General features: G+C 36.3%; 1 protein-coding gene across 7 annotated transcripts in view; it reads right to left on the reverse strand.

Moving 5' to 3' along the window:
• The window catches only part of Cad86C (Cadherin 86C), a 411,455-nt gene that overhangs the window by 86,134 nt on the left and 304,975 nt on the right, over window positions 1-20,346 (reverse strand). For all 7 annotated transcript variants that reach the window (XR_012718060.1, XM_075291231.1, XM_075291230.1 and 4 more), the window contains one exon: window positions 16,014-16,128. Coding sequence is in view for 6 of the 7 variants with exons in the window: in XM_075291231.1 (XP_075147346.1) it covers window positions 16,014-16,128 (115 nt within the window). In the remaining variant the exon portion in view is untranslated. The remainder of the gene's footprint in view (window positions 1-16,013; window positions 16,129-20,346) is intronic.

Below are 20,346 nucleotides of genomic sequence, written 5' to 3' on the forward strand. Positions count from 1 at the left end.
TACAATATTCACCTAATATGGGTGCCTGGCCATAGGAACATACCGGGGAACTGGGAAGCAGATGAGTTGGCAAGGCTAGGGACTACCTTACATATTCCAGGGGAACTGGAATTTGTTGGTATGCCCCTAGCTACCTGCAAGCTCATGCTGCGTGAGAAGGCTGTTATGATGGCAAATGTTCGATGGGAGAATTGCAAGGGTTGTAACGACACCAAGCAAATATGGCCCCATTTCAACTTAAACCGCACACTAGATATGCTAATGTTCTCGAGACGTCAGATATCACTCCTGATATCTGCTATAACGGGTCGCTGCCTGATAGGAGATTTTGCAAAAACTATTGGCGCGAAGTATAATGACTATTGTATGAGCTGTCATGATGCGGAGGAAAAAGAATCAATTAAACACCTCTTGTGTGAGTGTCCTGCATTTTGTGTAAAGTGCAAGCAACTTTTAGGAGCATATAGATTCAGATTACTGGCGGATCTGGAAAACGTTAACTTAAGCAGTCTGCTAATATTTTTGGAACAATCTGGTTGGTTCAACAAAGAAAAATAATCAAGAAGGTTCAGCGGTTAAAACTAGAGGTGTCCATATGTAATAGGTACTTTTAGTTAATGTGGTATCACAATGGACTGAATAGTCTAAGTGATCCTGAATCTTAATCGGGCTGCCACTTTAACCTAACCTAACCTAACCTTGTACTGAATTTCACTAATAAATGTTTTTGGGCATCATTATAATTTTTTGTTGTTTCAACACATAATTTACTTGTTCTGAACACAAAGACCTAAACTCAAAGACATTAGGGATGATGATAAAAACAAAAAAATCTAAGAACAAAAATACATATTCGAATTTCGAAGAACAAAAATACACACATATTTTTTGTCGTCATTGAGAGAGCATCTAAAGTACATGTGCACCGAATGTATGTGTTTGTTGTTTTTTTATGATTATTTTTTCTCACACATACATTTTCAACTTTATTTCTGCGCATCAGTGAAGTAATCCCTAAATGTCTTTGAGTTCAGGTAGACGTACGAAAGAGTATAAAAGATGTTGTAGTTTCGTAAATCAAATCAGTCAAAGTTTAAACAGCGAAGAGTAAAATCGTGTGTGATAGAAACAAAAATATAAATATGGCAGATGCAAGTAATTTGGACGTTGCTGAAATTGTTGTACGCCGTAGTACACGTTACCAGCAAATGACTGCGGATGAACGGCGTGCAGCTGATAGTAGATTTGCTGATTTTATGGATGAAGAAATTGATATTGCTGCAATTGATAACTATGAAGTTGAGGATGATGAAGATCGCACATACCAACAGGCTGAAGAGTCAGATGCCGAAACTGAAGGATACGTCGAGTTAATGAAGATACTGATGACGACGATGATGAAGAGGAAGAAAATGATGGACAGGAAACAAATGAAAGTTACTATATTGGTAAAGATGGCACCCAATGGAGTAAAAAAGCACCACCAACATCACGCACTCATTATCATAACGTGGTCGACTTCAGAAGAAAGAAACCAGGACCAACAGGAAATATACACGACCCCTATACAATAATGCGTTCAATCATGACAGAGGAAATAATACACGTAGTGCTACGTGAAACAAATCGTAAAGGCAGGGAGGTTACAGCTGCATGGAATTTGGGGAATCCCACGAAGAAAAAGGAGTGAAAGCCAGTGAAAGTGAAAGAGTTTGACGCCTTTGTAGCTATTCTTTGGTATGCTGGACTCACAAGATCAAACAAGCTATGGAATTATGGGACGCGACGCGTTGCCCAATATACAAAGCTGCGTTGTCGTACGATCGCTTCATGTGTATAAAGCAATTTATTCGATTCGACAATGGAAACACTCGACAACAGCGACTCATCAACAGCAAAACTGTGGCTATTGACGACATTTGGGAAATGTTGCAACATAACTTGGCAGCAGCTTATACTCCTCATGAAGCACTAACAGTTGATGATCTGTTGTTCCCTTACAGAGGCCGCACCCGCTTCACACAATATATTCCGTCAAAGCCAGCTAAGTATGGTGGTTATGCGACCCACAGAGTTATTATCCTGTGAAGGGAATGATATATTATGGAAAACTGCCAAACCAACAACGGGTGATAAACCAAGGGCAGAACGTAGTGCTGGATCTTGTGGAAAAATATTTAGATGCTGGCCGTACTATATACGCAGATAATTTATTTACCACTCTTGACTTGGCGCGTATTTTGTTGAGGAGGAAGACCGCATATGTTGGTACAGTGCGCTACAACAAAACATTCATTCCACAGGAGTTCAAGAAGAACCTGAAGTGCACCATCAATAGTACATTATTTGGGTTCAACGAGGGGGATATTTCGTTATGTTCATACGTGCCGGAAAAAAAAATAAAGTGGTGAACGTGCTCTCCACAATGCACTACACCTGCCTCGTTGACGAGCAAACCGAGAAGCGGAAGCCCTATGCCATATTAGATTACAACGCCAACAAATGCGGCGTTGATACCATGGATCAAATGCTAGGCACTTACAGCTGCAAAAGAGCAACACAACGATGGCCGTTGGCCATGTTTTATAATATGCTGGATGTCGCCGCATTGGCTGCTTTTACGATTTACATCGAAGTGAAGCCTATAAAAAGGAGTGTCAGACGGCGGTCGTTCTTGTTACCGCTAACGAAACAATTGGCCACAACAAATATCGAAGAACGTGCCCTGAACAACCATATAACCTCATATCCAAGGATACGCAATGCGATGGAAGCATTCGATGTCAGGGTAAGAAAAACATCTTCAAATACAAGAATAGAATATATATTTATTTGTTTTTTATGTACCGTCGTTTGCGGCTAAGTCAAGTAGACCGTCACGTAGGCTTTGCCATTCTGATTACGGGCGGCAGCGGAAAACGCGGGCATACTGCTTCGGCTGCGGCAACGCTGTTTGCGGAGAACATAGCACACTTTTACATCGCTGCAACACTTGCGCACAGGGCAGGGGACAAGAAGTACACGCTCAACAACAATAATTTTTAAATTTTTTATAACAGTATTAAGAAAATTCAAGCAAAAAATTTTTAAAAAATTATTTTTGTATGTAGAATTTAGTTATAAACAATAAAAACAAAAAAAAATCAAAAAAATTGTATGAAAAAAAAACATGAATTACAAAAAAGGTCCGTAGGGACTTTTTCGCACGGCCGTGAAGTTCAGAACTGTCACTCATCGGAGGGTTAAGTCAGAAAATTTTAATCTTCATGCTCAAAATGTAGGAAATGACACTTTTTTCACCGATTTTTTCCGTTTTCCGATTATTGAAACAAAACAAACTATTGAAACAAAACAATCAATGGAAGAAATGAAGCCTATAAAATTATGAACAACTTTCTAGACATACCATGCATACGACCACTGCAAAAAAACAAGTATAAGAAAATTGCAAAAAAGGTTCATAAAAAACGAACGGTACTTATTCTACCACAATCCAGAAATTAAAATAATATAATCGGAAATTTCAAAATTGGGATCATCTGGAGCATTGGTACCAGTTGTGTGAAAAGGTCCGTCAGTGGCGATTGGCACCAATTTCTCGTATGGATTGTTCTTACGAGAAGTGGTTATAACTAGAGCTGTTTTTCGGGATTGATTTTTATAAATTCCGGGATTTTAAAATATAGAGTCTCGGGATCTCGGGCTTTTTTTCGGGATCCTCAAATATTCGGGATTTTTTTAAAAAGTTTAAGTAATAACAAACCAATTTAATTTAATACAATTTTATTACTAAAGAACATAAGAGTAAATTAAAAAAAAATCAAATTGCTATAATACTTAACGAACACCTAGTCCAACTCAACAAGAAAAGTAAAACAACAAATTATGACAAAAAATCAATTTCATATCGCTATCTTATTCAGCAAAACATTTTAAGGATTTTGATTAGATTATGTATATTTTCGTACACTTGTGTTAATCCTTTTGTACTTCATGGTTTTAAGTAACTTCATAAAAATATCAAGGCATTCAAATTTTTATCAGATAAACTCGGTCGACGGACCTTTTAACATTGCTTGAGGACCTTATCGTTTACTTCGGTTTTTGTAGTATACCTCATGTATAATAAGTTCTTACTCGAGGTGTACCATAAATGTTTATTAACTCAATTTGTCGGGTATGAAATCTAAGGGCCGTTTGCACTGATTGGAGACTCCAATATATGAATAAATAAAGTTAAATTTAACGAATTTGAATTAGTTTTTCGGGATCCCGAAAAATCCCGGGATTCGAGATTAATCCTGTCGCGACAGTCCTAGTTATAACAATCAGGAGTATGTATAAGGTGTATAATGAGCACCTTGTGTCCAATTTGCAATAGGGATAATCAAAAAAGTCAAAGTCAATTTTTTCAAAAAAAAAAAAGAAAACGAAAATAAGAAATCAATGTCGCCTTTTTGTAATCTTAAAAATTTACTTTTCAATACTTTAAAATCGACCTGTTTGGTGGCCAAAAACGACTAATCGAAGTTTAACTTTAACGAAAATTCGAAAAGACGATTGTGAAGTCATCTTCTTGGTTCCTATTACTACATAAAAGCATCAAAAAATCCTATTAAATTCTTAGAGCCTCTTGATTAGTGAACGATCACACAATACCTTGTTTCTAGTCAACAACAATTCACTGAGATACAATTCTAAAGACATACTAGTAGCGTTTCTTTTTTCCTTTTCACTTCGTAGCTTACTATGTTAGCCTGATACCAATATTATTATAATTTTATACGAGCTTATTGGAGAAGAAGATAAAGGAAAATGTCACATAAATATCTACACAAGCCTAGCTATACAGAGCCACCGTGGTGCAATGGTTAGCATGCCCGCCTTGCATACACAAGGTCGTGGGTTCGACTCCTGCTTCGACCGAACACCAAAATCGTTTTTCAGCGGTGGATTATCCCACCTTAGTAATGCTGGTGACATTTCTGAGGGTTTCAAAGCTTCTGTAAGTGGTTTCACTGCAATGTGGAACGCCGTTCGGTCTCGGCTATAAAAAGGAGGTCCCTTGTCAATGAGCTTAACATGGAATCGGGCAGAACTCGGTGATAAGAGAGAAGTTCACCAACACAGATAAAAATAAGTTTGAGAACCAATAACTTTTGTTGGAAAACTAATAACAAAATTTGTTAATTTTCCAGCAACAAACTAATTTGTACTTTTAATAACCATTATTACAAAAAAGTTGTTAGCAATCGTTACCATCAGAAGGCAACAAATAATTTGTGTTCTCAATAACATAATTTGTAAGTAATTTTTTGAGTACAAAATATTTGTTGTTGAACGTTACGTTTAATCCTCAACAAATATTTTTGAATTTGAACGACAAAAAATTGTATGTGGTTTGTTGGAGTCCATCAATGATCTGTAACAAATTTATTGGTGTATTGACAAAAAAAATTAAATTGAAATTAAAATTGACCGAATTATGCTATGAATTGTACCAAAATTGCAAAATTTCCGGAACTATATTGGATATATTTTGTTAAGTACACACAGAGAAGAACTATGACAAAAATGTTATTTTTGGACGGGGAACATGTAACATTTTTGTGTCGAAAATCCTATACTCCCTTTGTAAATGTATGAGTAGTCCAGGGTCTAGCAAGCATTTTGACAACTTCTTGCCCAGTGCTAAACAACAAACACATTTAAGAAATTCAAACTGAAAAATATAAATTTTTCACAGACATTTATAAATGCTTTTCTGTATTCTCTGCTGAGTGAGCTCTTTGGTTGCTATCATGGTTAGGTTAGGTTAGGTTAAAGTGGCAGCCCGATTAAATTTAGACTATTTAGTCCATTGTGATACCAGATTTAACTAAAAGTACCTATTACATATGGGCACTTCTAGTCTTAACCACTGAACCTTCTCTCTTATTTACTTTTGTGGAACCAACCAGATTGCTCTAAAACCATTAACAAACTGCTTAAGTTAACGTTTTCCAGGTCCGCCAGTAATCTAAAGCTATATGCTCCTAAAATTCGCTTACGCCTTACACAAAAAGCAGGACACTCACACAAGAGGTGTTTAATTGATTCCTTTTCCTCCACATCATGACAGCTTATACAATAGTCATTATACTTCGCACCTATAGTTTTTGCAAATTCGCCTATCAGGCAGCGACCCGTTATAGCAGGAGTGCTATCTGACGCCTTGAGAACACTAGCATATCTAGTGTGCGGTTTAAGTTTAAATGGGGCCATATTTGCTTGGTATCGTTACAACCTTTGCAATTCTCCCATCGAATATTGGCCATCATAACAGCCTTCTCACGCAGTAAGAGCTTGCGGGTGACCAGAGGCATACCAACAGATTCTAGTTCCCCTGGAATATGTAAGGTAGTTCCTAGCCTTGCTAACACATCTGCTTCCCAGTTCCCCGGTATGTTCCTATGGCCAGGCACCCATATTAGGTGAATATTGTACTGCTCAGCCATCTCGTTGAGAGATTTGCGGCAGTCTATGGCCGTTTTCGAGTTAAGGAACACAGAGCCCAAGGATTTTATTGCAGGTTGACTGTCTGAGTATATATTAATGCCAATATTTGTTGGAACATTACTTCTCAGCCAATTCACCACCTCTCTTATTGCTAATATTTCAGCCTACAGTGATCAGGTAATATTTTCGCTATTCGAAGTTCCAGATCTTTAGAATATACTCCGAAACCCACTTGTCCATTCAATTTGGAGCCATCAGTATAGACATCTATATATCTTTTATTCCCCGGGGTCTGTGTGCACCACGCCTCACTGTTGGGATGTAGAGTTTCAAACTTTTTGTCGAAAAGTGGTTTTGCCAGGGTGTAATCCACTACGTTACGCACATCTGGCATTACTTTGAGGACCGAACTATGACCGTACATTTTTTCCGACCACAGCGATAGCTCGCGCAATCGCACAGCCGTTGTTGCAGCTGACTGTTTGGCCAAAATGTCTAAAGGCATAGATGTAGCATGACATTAAGGGAGTCTGTTCCTGTCTTACTAAATGCGCCTGAGATACATAAGCTCGCCATACGCTGAATTTTATCTAAACAAGTCGGTTTCTGAAGTGCCGGCCACCAGACTACAACACCATATAGCATTATAGGTCTAACTACTGCCGTGTATAGCCAATGCACAATTTTTGGTTTCAGTCCCCACTTTTTTTCTATTGTTTTTTTTGCACGAGTACAAAGCTACCGTTGCTTTTCTCGCCCTTTCTTCAATATTAAGCTTAAAGTTCAGCTTCCTGTCCAAAATAACGCCAAGGTATTTTGCACACTCACCAAAGGGAATTTCAGTACCCCCTAAGGAAATGGGCCTAACCGTGGGAGTTTTGCGATCTTTGCAGTACATGACTAGTTCTGTCTTTGCTGGATTTACACCAAGACCATTATCTTTCGCCCATTTCTCAGTAATCCGGAGAGCTCTCTGTATAATATCTCTGATTGTGGATGGGAATTTTCCCCTGACTGCTAGCGCCACATCATCTGAAGGTTGTTTATAGCAACATTCCAAAGAAGAGGTGATATAACTCCACCTTGGGGAGTGCCTCTGTTCACATACCTTTGTATGTTTGCTTGCCCTAGTGTGGCTCAAATATGTCTCTTATGTCTCTTTATTAGAAGTTCGTCTAACAGCCTAAGTATACCTGGATCAACATTCAGAGTTGTCAGTCCATTTAATATCGAGCTCTGGTGGACATTATTGAACGCCCCTTCGATGTCTAGAAACGCCACGATTGTGTATTCTTTGACAGATAGTGAGCTTTCAATACAGGTGAATAGTTCATGCAATGCGGTCTCAGTAGACCTGCCCTTCGAGTATGCATGCTGTCGTTTCGAGAGCAAACTTGAATCCACGCTAGTTCTAATATACATGTCTATCATCCTCTCTAGGGTCTTAAGTAGGAATGAGGATAAGCTGATTGGTCGGAAATACTTCGCACTCGAGTGAGAGGCTTTTCCTGCTTTAGGTATGAAGACGACTTTTGTTTCCCTCCACTTTTCTGGAATATATGCTAACTTTACAAATCGTTTATATATCACCGTCAACCAGGGGATAATTCTTTCAGCCACTGCATGTAATTCCGCCGGAGTAATTCCATCAGGTCCGAGGGATTTGAATGGTCCAAAGCTATTTAAAGCCCATTTTATTCTAGATTCCGATTCCTCGATAGGAAATGACCACTGAGCCTCTGTTACACCGCCAGAACATGGTTCAACCGTCTGATTTCCTGGAGCGGTGTTAGTGGATGGTAGTACCTTCCGTAGTCTGGAAGCCTCTGACGTATTCTCAATACTGCTACAGTAATCATCCCAAGAGTTTTATTGAGACCTTCTCAGTTCTCGTTTATATGCTCTCAGATTCATCTTGTAAGTGTCCCAATCCTCCGGAGCTCTTGTGGACTTTGCTTTGTTAAGGAGCTTCCTGCAGGATTTCCTCATATTACTTAACTCCGTAGTCCACCATGGCGGCCGATTTTTTCCCATTGGCTTTCCTCTAGGGCAAGCAGGTTTCAGTGACATGTTGAAGGCCTTAGTAATCCGCTCCACTGCGTGTTCGATATCTTGCACAGTGCCCATATTTGTCTCTGCCATTTCCGGTATCATCAAATTGAACGATTCCTTATACCTATTCCAATCAGCTTTCCTAACATTTGGCGGAAATATGGTCTTTGAAGTACGAACAGCCAATCTGAAACTGACGTAGCGACGATCTGACAAACTATGTTCCCTCAAAACTTGCCACTTAGATATCTTATCATTCAGTTCCGGAGTGGTCAATGTGACGTCCAAAACCTCTTGCCTGTTTTTGGTGACGAAGGTTGGTGCATCTCCCTTATTGCAAACTACCAGGTTAGTACGCAAAATAAACTCTATTAGCGACTCTCCCCTTACATTAGTATCACTACTTCCCCAAATACTATGATGTGCATTTGCATCGCATCCCATACTGAGTTTTGTCTTTGTTTTTAGTGACTCCTCAACTAAGGTCTTAACGGCACAGGGTGGTATCTCCCTATCATGTCCCATGTAGACCGAAGATACCCAATATATGCATTTGGATATCTCAAGACTGGCTACGACAGTGTCTGCATTGCTAAATGAAGGAAGCAGAAACAAGTTTAGTTCGTTTTTAGCAATTATACATGCTCGATTTATATCGTTACCGGTATTATGCAAAAGTTTGAAACCGGGAGTGCCTTATTCACAGATCTTGTTCTTATATATGTATGGTTCTTGAATAAGAACTATATCTATGTCTCCTTTCATCAGGAGAACTTTTAAGGCAGAACAATCGGCCTTACAATGGTGAAGATTTATCTGGAGGAACCGTAGAACCATCCAAATTTTCAACCACCGTCACATCAGCCGCTTCAATTGAGTCATCAAGGGCTTCCTCTTCACAGATCTCGGTGACTCTCGCAACAATCCGCGGTTCAGCTTTGGTGAGGTTTGAGCCTGTAGAAACTTCCCGCATACGATTTTCGCCATAGCCTGCAGTTTTTATGTCTCCTTCTTCTTCGCTAGGAGATTTTTTCACTGCTGACTCTACCGGAGGCTTGTCCGTTTCGGAATCCTTTGGCTGATCGCTTTTGTATACCTTCATATGGATATCATGAAAGCCATAACTTACACGTCCTTGGGTCTGGGCTAGATGTGGCAGCGACTCTATGTTTAATATAAACAGCGCATGTCGTCTTGGTCCATCCACCTCAACCAAACGACCAACCTTCCAATCGGCGGTTGGAAGATCTGGGTTACATTCTTTTAGTCTCTCTAGTATTGACTTAGGATCAGGAGGGTTTGCATGTGCTCTAGGTTTAACCGCTATGTCTTTTTTATCGACTAACTCCAAAGCGGCTCCTTCCCAAACTTCACCAATTAGCATCAATGCAGCTTTAAAGCAATCCATAGACCTCTGGTCCGCAAAAGCTATTAACTTATATCGTCCTTGATACCATCCAGCATCTTGCCGTCGAGGACTTGGTCCGGGAAACTTTTTTCGCACCTCTGAGTAGACACCAGACATCGCGTTCTCAATTTCCCCCATTTTTGCCTTGGAATCATACCGTCCAATGCTCCTTTATTAATAATAGCCATCACAAGGCTGTCTTTTGCAACTGAGGCAAACGATCTTTGATCCCGTTTAGAGGATGGCAGCTCATCCGGTGATCGTTCCCTTTTTCCAGCTTCAAGAATTCCTTGAGCCCATTTTAAGGAATCGCTTTGCTTAGCCTACAACGTGCTTGGGTCGACTGATCCTAATTTCTTTAGGATAAACTAAGCATTTCTTCGCTCCTTGAATCTCTTTCGAGAATGATTGCCTCCTTTTGATGTCGTCACCTTAGAAAAGGTTCGACTTGCCAAAGTGTCACCGCCAGTCGACTAATTGGGCTCGCTGCCCAAATTTATAACTTCAGTCGTTACCCGTCCACTGGGCCACACGTGAAATTCGTAATAAGTACTTATTACGATGAAATACTCCGCTATTAGAAAACACATCCGTTCAGTTCGACGGTTGAATAATTTACAACTTGCTTGCTATCATACACGTGCATGTACTCCTACTCATTGTATTCTAACGGTATTCTTCGCATACTTCTTTTAGATTTCGTACATATTCTTAGCGTTGTGCGCGTAACCAGTCTTGTATTTTTATTTTTGTTTTCATATCGAAAGCAGTCAACTATTTTCGCAACAAAACAATTTGTTGATAATTCAGAATATTTCTATTATTTCCTCTGTCAAGCATCTACAAACACATTTCAACAACAAATGCCTCATATTCAATAGACAAATTTGTTGAGCATCAGCAGATTTTACATACAAATAAAGTTGTTAATATTTATTTACAGTTATTTTTTTGTGGGAATGTGGTATCACAATGGACTGAATAGTCTAAGTGAGCCTGATACATCGGGCTGCCACCTAACCTAACCTAACCTAGCTATACATATTTCATCGTAGGCTATAGCAGTATTAACAGGTGATTTTTGTATCTTCCCCCCAAATATAAATACAGAATGGTTTTCTAAATTTTGAAACCTGTAGTGTATCATATAAATTCAACCCAACAAAAATATATAGATGTTTTCAATGAACTTTTTAAAAAATATACATATGAGTGAAAATTCGGATTATAAAGTGGAAAATTAAAGTAGAAATGAGTCCAAAATTTCTAAATCTTCTACATTTGAAATGTACAAATAAATAAAAGTAAATAATTTAATCATTTTGCTTGTACACCTTCAAAAAAATCGCTTCTCTAACATATGTTCCAAACATATTTTGCAGTAGGCACATATATTATTGGATACAGCCGAAACATTAATATGTTTGTTTTATGTAAGCATATTATATGTTTGGAAGCATTTTGAGCCCAAAAATATTATATGTTTAGAAGAATTTTCCCCAAAGAAGATTGTGCTCATTCCCTCACATAACTTTCACTTCCTCGAAATTTTTTAGTTCTTGGCATCTTTTTCTGTAATACAAATCATGTTGAAGAAATTATTCTAAAGGGTGGTTAAAATTTCAAGGGCCGATGTTGATTTTGAATAAAACACAAACTATTTAGGAAATTATTGTAATTTTATTTTATTATGATATATTGGTATTACTCAATTATGTATGGAACAAAATATCGGCTAAATGGGCGCCGCCACCTCGGTGACACACCTTCATCCGATGGTCCAAATTTTCGATGACGCTGAGGAATAATGGAGGTTCTATGCCGTTAATGTGCCGAATTATCTCATCCTTTAGCTCTTGAATTGTTGCTGGCTTATCGACGTACACATTTTCTTTCAAATAACCCCAAAGAAAAAAGTCCAACGGTGTCAAATCACATGATCTTGGCGGCCAATTGACATCGCCATTACGTGAGATAACACGGCCATTGAATTTGTTGCGCAAAAGAGCCATTATTTCGTTAGCTGTGTGGCAAGTGGCACCGTCCTACTGAAACCACATATCGTCCACATTCATATCTTCCAATTCCATAAAAAGTTCGTCATCATCTCACGATAGCGAACACCATTCACAGTAACTGCCAGACCGGCCTCATTTTGGAAAAAATACGGCCCGATGATGCCCATAAACCGCACCAAACTGTCACTCTTTGTGGGTGCATTGGTTTTTCGACAATCACTCTTGGATTCTCATTCGCCCAAATGCGGCAATTCTGTTTATTGAAGAATCCACGGAGGTGAAAATGTGCCTCATCACTGAAGATGCTTTTCTTCGAAAATTGATCATCCATTGTTGCCATTTCTTGGAACCATTTAACACGTTGTTGGATTGTGTATCTCTCCATGGTTAAAATCGAGTAAGTCTGAAATAGAGAAATGTCAAATAAAATTCGGAAAAAAACTTGGCGTTTAAGTGTGGTTCACATTCAACATCGACCCTTAAAATTTAACCACCCTTTATTTTATAAATTTTACCTTTCGCCTGGTCGGAGAATCGAACCGAGGAACATGCAGTTTGTAAGCCAACACACTATCCACTGGGCTACGTAGCTGTTATAGTCACCAGTAGATAATTATCGTTATAAGTTACATTTATATAGCATAGTTTGCAGTGCACACGAGCCCATGCAAACATAACATTATTTAAGAGAAACATACATTTGTTGGCCACGTGGAGCAGTGATTAGCATGTCTGCCTTGCATGCAAAGGGTCGTGGGTTCAATCCCTCCTCCGACCGAACCATTTTTTTTTACTTTACACATTTACATTTATGCTATATTAAATTTTTATAATGAAACTTTGTGGTCCATTAAATATTTACAGTCAGAAACAGTGCTTGATATAAACGAAATTGACTGAGATTTTGGATAAAATATTATTTTTTATTGCAAAAATAACAATTTTGTAACGAAAAACTGTTTTTGGTATAAAAGTTTGCAATGTTGGAAGGAATTCAAAAACTCTAACAAAAGAAGAACGTGGAGTCGAGTATAAACATACATAAATAATTTTATAATATACACATAAATTTATTTAGGCGTGCAAAGTTTTTTACTACTCTTTAACACAATTTTTATCGTGTTTTGTACTTAATTTCATTTTTACCTTTAAGGCCGGTATTAAGTTGGCATTATCGCTCTAAAATGACCATGTTTTGCATATTATTTTTCTTTAATAATTCATTTTAAAGAAAATAAACTTTTTCAATTGTTTTAGTGCAAAACGTTAACTTAATGCCCGCTTTTATATTTGAAGGTGTCCATCAACTCCTCTTGGACTACTTATTAATAAAGAGGAACTAAACTTTGTTTTTATACATTTTACTGTTTAATTTTTCACTATTTCCTCCTTTTTTCATTTTACTGTCCCAACTCTAAAAAGAGTATAGTGACCTTTCGTTATTTTTATGATGATCCCTTCGTAATTTGTGTATATTTTCCACCATTTTTTTAATATCCTTTACCTGAATTTCAAATGTCTATTGTTTTGGTTCCGAATCTCTATTCTCTTTATTCCGAATACTCATTCTAATATGTTGATATCTTTCGTCACCCTCCCGGTTTCATCACTATTTCTTTCTCTATACTCTCTCTGTCGCTATCTGAATAAAATATCGCAACATATATATGTTTACTCGAAATTTGTAAATTTATATATGTTTGCATTCACACATATAATTTTTATGAATCATGCATGCCCCAAACATAATATATTCTAACATATTAACATATGTGTCCCAAACATTTAGTGTTAGTTTGGGAACATTACATGTTTGCACTTAAATATATTGTGTTTAAAAAATGAAAATGTCCTCTTAACAGAAAGTTTTGAAAAGGGAAGAGAAAGTAATGACAATAAATACATGGACGAAAAAGACTGTTTTTCATATGTTTGGGTGTAAAAATTATATGTTTGGAACTCAAATTTTTTAACACAATATTATTAAGTGCAAGCATATAATGTTCATAAACTAGCATAACATGTTTGAACATATATGTTAAAATGTTAGAAAATATTATGTTTGGGACATAAAATGTTTGTACATATAATATGCTTAGATGCAAACATATAATAATTTAATTTGTGTGTTTAGAAAGAGAGACCTAGACAGTATGCTGCAAGTAAAATAATGGAAGTAACCAAATGGCGAATTAAAAATATATCCACACAAAGAAAATTTCAATAAATTTTTTGCGACCAGTGTATGCCTTAAGGTGGAACATAATATATTTGAATAATAGAAACAATATTTTGATTGGACCAATTCTGAAAATATGTATGGTTGAAGCAAAATGTGTTTGGTGTATATGTTACAGAAGCGATTTTTTGAGAGTGTACTTACTCATATTTAGAAACTTTGTTGACCTCCTTCATTTTCTTTCTCCAAATGCATGCCAGAATTGATCGAATTTGGTTCAGAATTGTTCCTAAATTTACAGGGAAATCCATAACTTGGCAATACTTGGCTAAAGTGAATTTCTTTACCCTTCAGTAAAGTTCTGAAGGGGGAAATGACTAATTTTGGGTCTTATAAACTCAAAAAAAAGTTTACTTGGACCTTCCTTTAATGATTTTGATATTGATTCCCAGCCAAAAATGCTGCTTCTTTAACCCCCTGATGGGTAGTAAGATCACTGCGAGCTTTCGGACTTTTATTCATTCGTAAATATTTCTTTAACTATTATCTCAAATATGATGGTCTATCACTTTCTGTACTAATTAGCGCAGGCTGTATACAGGCCAGGTAAAATATACAGTTATGAAATAAAAAAGTGAAGAACTTCCACAGGGACCTTAACACCGTATCTATCCAAAGATTCAATACCTTTTTATAAATTTAATGACTATTTCTTTACTCTTCGTCCGTTATAATGGGTTATTAAATGACATTTGAACAGCTTTGTTAACATATCGCAAAAAAACAATGAAATTTCGACAATTGATCTGCATCCTAATCTTACTTTTACCGACCCTCGATTTAAAGATAGATTGCTTCCTTAAAACGGCGTTATTTTAAAGAAGATCAAAATCGTTGGATTCAATTAAACTTTTTTGAGTGTTGGACGGAAATCCTTCGCTGTAGAGTAAGATAACTTTTCCTCTTTGGGGATTAAAACATTTGAATTTCTTCAAAAATGTTAAACTTTTATTACCAAAAATAATTCGTTTGTTAGAAAATTTTTATTTTTTCAATAAAAAAATATTTTTGAACCAACAACACAGTCCATTTTGTTTATATGAAGCACTGTTCTTTTCTGACTATGTAATATTGAACACCTTTTCGGAATCTACCGAACATATTTGGAATATAGGATCGAACCCAGGACCCTTGGTATGCAAGGCGGACGTACCAACCACTGCTCCACGGTACCCAACTAAATGTATTTTTCTGTTAAATAAAATTTGTTTAATCGGCTCGTGGGCGCCGCAAAACATGCTATATAAATATAACTTATAACGATAATTGTTTATATAGTGTGTGTTGGCTTACAAATTGCATGTTCCGCGGTTCGATTCTCCGACCAGGCGAAAGGTAAAATTTAAAAAATGTATAAAATCGAATTATTTCCTCTACATTGTTTGTATTACAGAAAAAGGTGCTAAGAACTAAAAACCTCGTGGGAGTGAGAAAGATATGAGGAAAAATGCAATTAGCCAGAAAAAGATTGTTTTTTCGAGTTAGTCTTTATGAAATTGTTTTTACATCCTAGAAAAGAATAAACGTTTATCAAAAAATGTATATACTTTTCTTCCAAATGAACTTCCTTACAGCGAAAAGTAAATGTTTGTCTAAAATTTCGCTTGCGTGTACTTAATGGTCACATTATTCTAGAATGCCATATAATATAGTGCATGGCGTTAAATGATCGTGTTTTAAGGTCGAGAAATCTTTGGTCTCTCGACAATATTATTTTCAGTGTACATAACTTGTAACCTTTGCACTATATTCCTTCACTTTTTCTATGACTTAACAATGCTCTCTTGTGCTTCCTTACCGCTTGTGTCATTTATATCAAAAAATGATGTGAATGGATTTCCCTCAGACACTAGACCATAGCGTACTTCTCGTGGGCTTCCTTTGTCACCATCCTCGGCATGAACTTGAAGAATCTAAAAGTAAAGATTGAAGAAAATATTATATACATAGTACTACGTAAGTGACAAATTGAACAGAAATTTTCAACCTATTGATTTGTTTTACAGACATTCTAGTTTTGTATTCGGAGCTTATATTTTGGCCCCACAAAGTTTAATTCGTTTTAAAATATGCATATTTAAATTCACACTTTTAATAATAATCGGTTCCGCACCACCTAGTAGTATTGCGCTCCCCATACTTTCATTAACTCAGTTAATAAAACATTATTTCATTATAATTGTATTTTAAATCATTTTGACCTGAATATTGTGTCTAGAATTCACAAATTACGCGTGATATCTGTAATAATGGGTCGCTGCCTGAGGGACGAGTTGCAAAAACTATTTATGTGAAATATTATGACTACTGCCTGTGTTGTCATGATGCACTCAGAGAAGAAACATGATTGTCACAATCATATTCGAAGAGCACAATAATATGATGGGAGGTATTTTTGTGGCGACCATGTAACATTTTTACCAGCGAACTCAGAGAACATTGTTTTAAAAAAGTATAACTTTCCTCATCATGGTAGAATATTGTTTCAATTAAAAGAAAATTGTGATGATTTAAAATGTTATGATATTCGTCAAAAATGTTTTTCTCCCAGTTTAAGGCCGGTACTCTGTTCGGTTTTCGCGTTGAAACTCCATACAAAACCAAAAAATGCGAAAAACTAGCGAAATTTTTTCCATTTGTGATACTTTGTTTTTTTTTCGAGTTGAAAAACTGACGTAAATCGATCAGTCAATATTTTCATAACATGGCGCCATTTGCAATGTGAATTAAGAAATAATTTATTTATTAAACTGATTTTGGTGAATTTATAATGCAAAAGTGGATCGGATTATTATTTAAAAATGTAATCTGATCGATTGAGAAAACAAAGTATAACATGCAGTTGTATTTCCGTAATAAACTAGCAACCAACATCTAGCCGCTTGTAGAACATAAATAATGTATAAAACATGAAATTTAATCATAAATGTTAACAAAATAAAAGATTTATTTGGTGAATTATATTTTACAATCGTTTCATTTGTACTGGGCATTGGGATAACAAACACAAAACAAAATGTTAAAAGGAGTACAGCAATTGACTTCAACCAACCAAGCATTAGAACTTTAACCAACATGTATAGTACAGGGTTAGCAATGAATGGAATCACAAGAATTAATTGCTATGTCCAAAAAATAAAATTGTAAAGCATTGTAAAATTAGATTTTTAAATCCAAAGTTATTTGTAAAATAACTTCTGCTTCTTCTTTTTCAATTTAATTATTATGTATGCGTGTATGTGTGTAAATCGAGCCACTAGTTGCCTATGTATATGTAATCATTTCGTGACATTTTGCGATGTTGTCAATACATTTCGATGAAATAAACGCACAAAAGTTCCAAAATGGCTGTTTTTTTCTTCAAAATATATTGTCAACACTATCATTTTTCAACGCGAAACAATGATTGAGTGGGACTTTTTTCGCACCAACAAACAGAGTACCGGCCTTTAAAGAAGAAAATAGTTTTGTCCCAATTATGAAAACCCTTTTTTCGTTGGTGAAAAAGGACGCCATTTGAGAAAAGAAAATACAAAACTTATTAAATTTATTTATCCTTGTTTATTTATATTTATAATGTCACATACAAAAAAAGTGTCTCGTAAATTTAAGAAGATTTTTACAATAATTTATTACAAGAATTTATCCAGAATTTTAGTTCATTTTTCGTATCTTCAACGAAAATTAACTACTCGAAAGGACATTTTACAAATTTTTAGTAGCAATCGTTTAGGCCTACAAAATACGATGGAAATTTCCTTAACATTTTTCTTAACTGGTAGTTAGGTTAGGTTAGGTTAGGTTAAAGTGGCAGCCCGATTAAGATTCAGGCTCACTAGACTATTCAGTCCATTGTGATACCACATTAACTAAAAGTACCTATTACATATGGGCACTTCTAGTTTTAACCGCTGAACCTTCTTGATTATTTTTCTTTGTTGAACCAACCAGATTGTTCCAAAAACATTAGCAGACTGCTTAAGTTAACGTTTTCCAGATCCGCAAGTAATCTGAAGCTATATGCTCCTAAAAGTTGCTTGCGCTTTACACAAAATGCAGGACACTCACACAAGAGGTGTTTAATTGATTCTTTTTCCTCCGCATCATGACAGCTCATACAATAACTGGTAGTTAAAAATTCGTTTGTCATACTATAAAACTACTTGTGAAATGTAAAGTACTTTCTAAAAAATAAGTGCAATTTACTATAAGATTTTTTTGTTTGAGACAATATTTTTTTACTAAAAATGAACTTGAAAGCGGATAGCAAATTCTTACTGGCAATTCCTATATTTAATAATAATTGGTAGAATATTTCTCAATGTAATTTTGATCTCGATGAACAGAGAAGAATTGCGGCAACTGATTGGTATCATAACAGGACATAACACACTTGGGAAACACATGGTAATAATAGGTCTTTAAGTCCTATTCTTACCATGTGATATATGTAGATGGTGCATGGACCCGGAAGTTACGGATGACTCGTACCACTTCCTGTGCCAGTGTCCAGCTTTATCCTTTAGAAGAAACAAGACACTGGGCTCCTTTTTTTTCAGGCTCTCACTGATCTGCGGGAGTGCAGCTTAAGGAACATACTTGCATTCATCAGGGCCTCTGGTTGGTTGTTCTGAGATTTCTTTAAAAGAGAACGAGCAGGAGGAAGCTCAGGGAAGAAGATGGAAAGATCACATCGAGGAATCACAATGGACCTATACTGGTCTAAGTGGACATCAATTCCAACACAAAATTGATGTCATCCTCTACAACCTAACCTTTATGGAAATTTATTTCGTGCACTTAATTTCTTTTTATTTGCATTTTAATGCTATGTCAATACTTGTCGTATACGCGTTTGGTTCGAGTTTGAAACTAACACCGTAAATGGTTTGATCTCCTCAGTAGCCAATTTCCTATCTTCCTAGTGTTTATTGTCTTTGGTTGTGTATATCTGAGCGTGTGGTTGTTTTTATTTTTGTTCTTTCAGTGGTTTGTGTGTGTGTTTGTTATTCGCGGATCCCAGTGGTGTTTGTCTACAAGACATCCTAAAGGAATCTTGCACGACCATTTTAAATCCTTGAAGACATGCTGTGGACACTTCACACAAATCGTTGACGACATTTTCCCACAAATGTCGCAAAATTCCTTCACGACTTTCCAAGCGACAATGTGAACGATCATGTCCTTGGCGACAATATCGCTTACAATTTTGTGTCGTCAATGATCTGTGGTAGACACAGTAATCTACGATTTCGTTGACGACAATGTAAAAGACAGTTTCTATTACAATCTCATCAATGACACATTAGGAGACACAGTCATCTACAGTTTCGTTGATGGATCAGTATGCGACAGAACCCCCATGTTTTCATCAATGACAATAAAAAAAGGTAAGATTCAGAAAAATACATGAAATCTTTATTTTAGTTGAAAGTACGGGCTTTTCCGGTCCCGAACGTGAAACAAAATGTTCACCGATGTTTTACCACATCTGAAAAATATAGAAGATTTAAAACATCTATTAGATTTTTTGATTAAAACTTTTGTGATACAGGAAAACCAACCCTATAATCGATTTGCAATATTTGGGTCTTATGCGTTCAACGATCAAAACGTAAATGATTAATTTATATTGCAATTCCTTTTATGCTTGTTTTTTTTTTTGTTTATATCCCGTTAACTTTCGTTAAAACAAAAGAGAACAAAATTGTTTCCACGACGATAGGCTGGACGCTGGCAACGAACATGTCGATCTTGTCATTTGCACAGTCAATCGATTATCTAGTCGATAAAAAATATTTTTTCTTTTTTCTTAAACTCTGTTATTTTGAAGAAAAAGAGAGAAAAATTATTATCTAGGATGCTATGCAAGGCACTGGCAGTGAACATATCGTTGACGACATTTGCATAGTACATCAATTAATTGCCGACAAACAAATGTGTTGTAGACAACATATAAGACCAAGTCGATGAAATTGTCTACAGAATGCATATTATGTGCAGGTATGCAACAAAGGAATATAAAGGTATGGAATATTTTGGTATTTTGAGATATATTAGCGTTTGTTTACTAAACCTTTTAAGTGAGTTATTAATACTTTAGCGATGAGATGTACATTGGTGATCGGAAG

Source organism: Haematobia irritans, chromosome 1 (genome assembly GCF_050003625.1).
Source record: "Haematobia irritans isolate KBUSLIRL chromosome 1, ASM5000362v1, whole genome shotgun sequence".
In the NCBI taxonomy this organism is placed as follows: Eukaryota; Metazoa; Arthropoda; class Insecta; order Diptera; family Muscidae; genus Haematobia; species Haematobia irritans.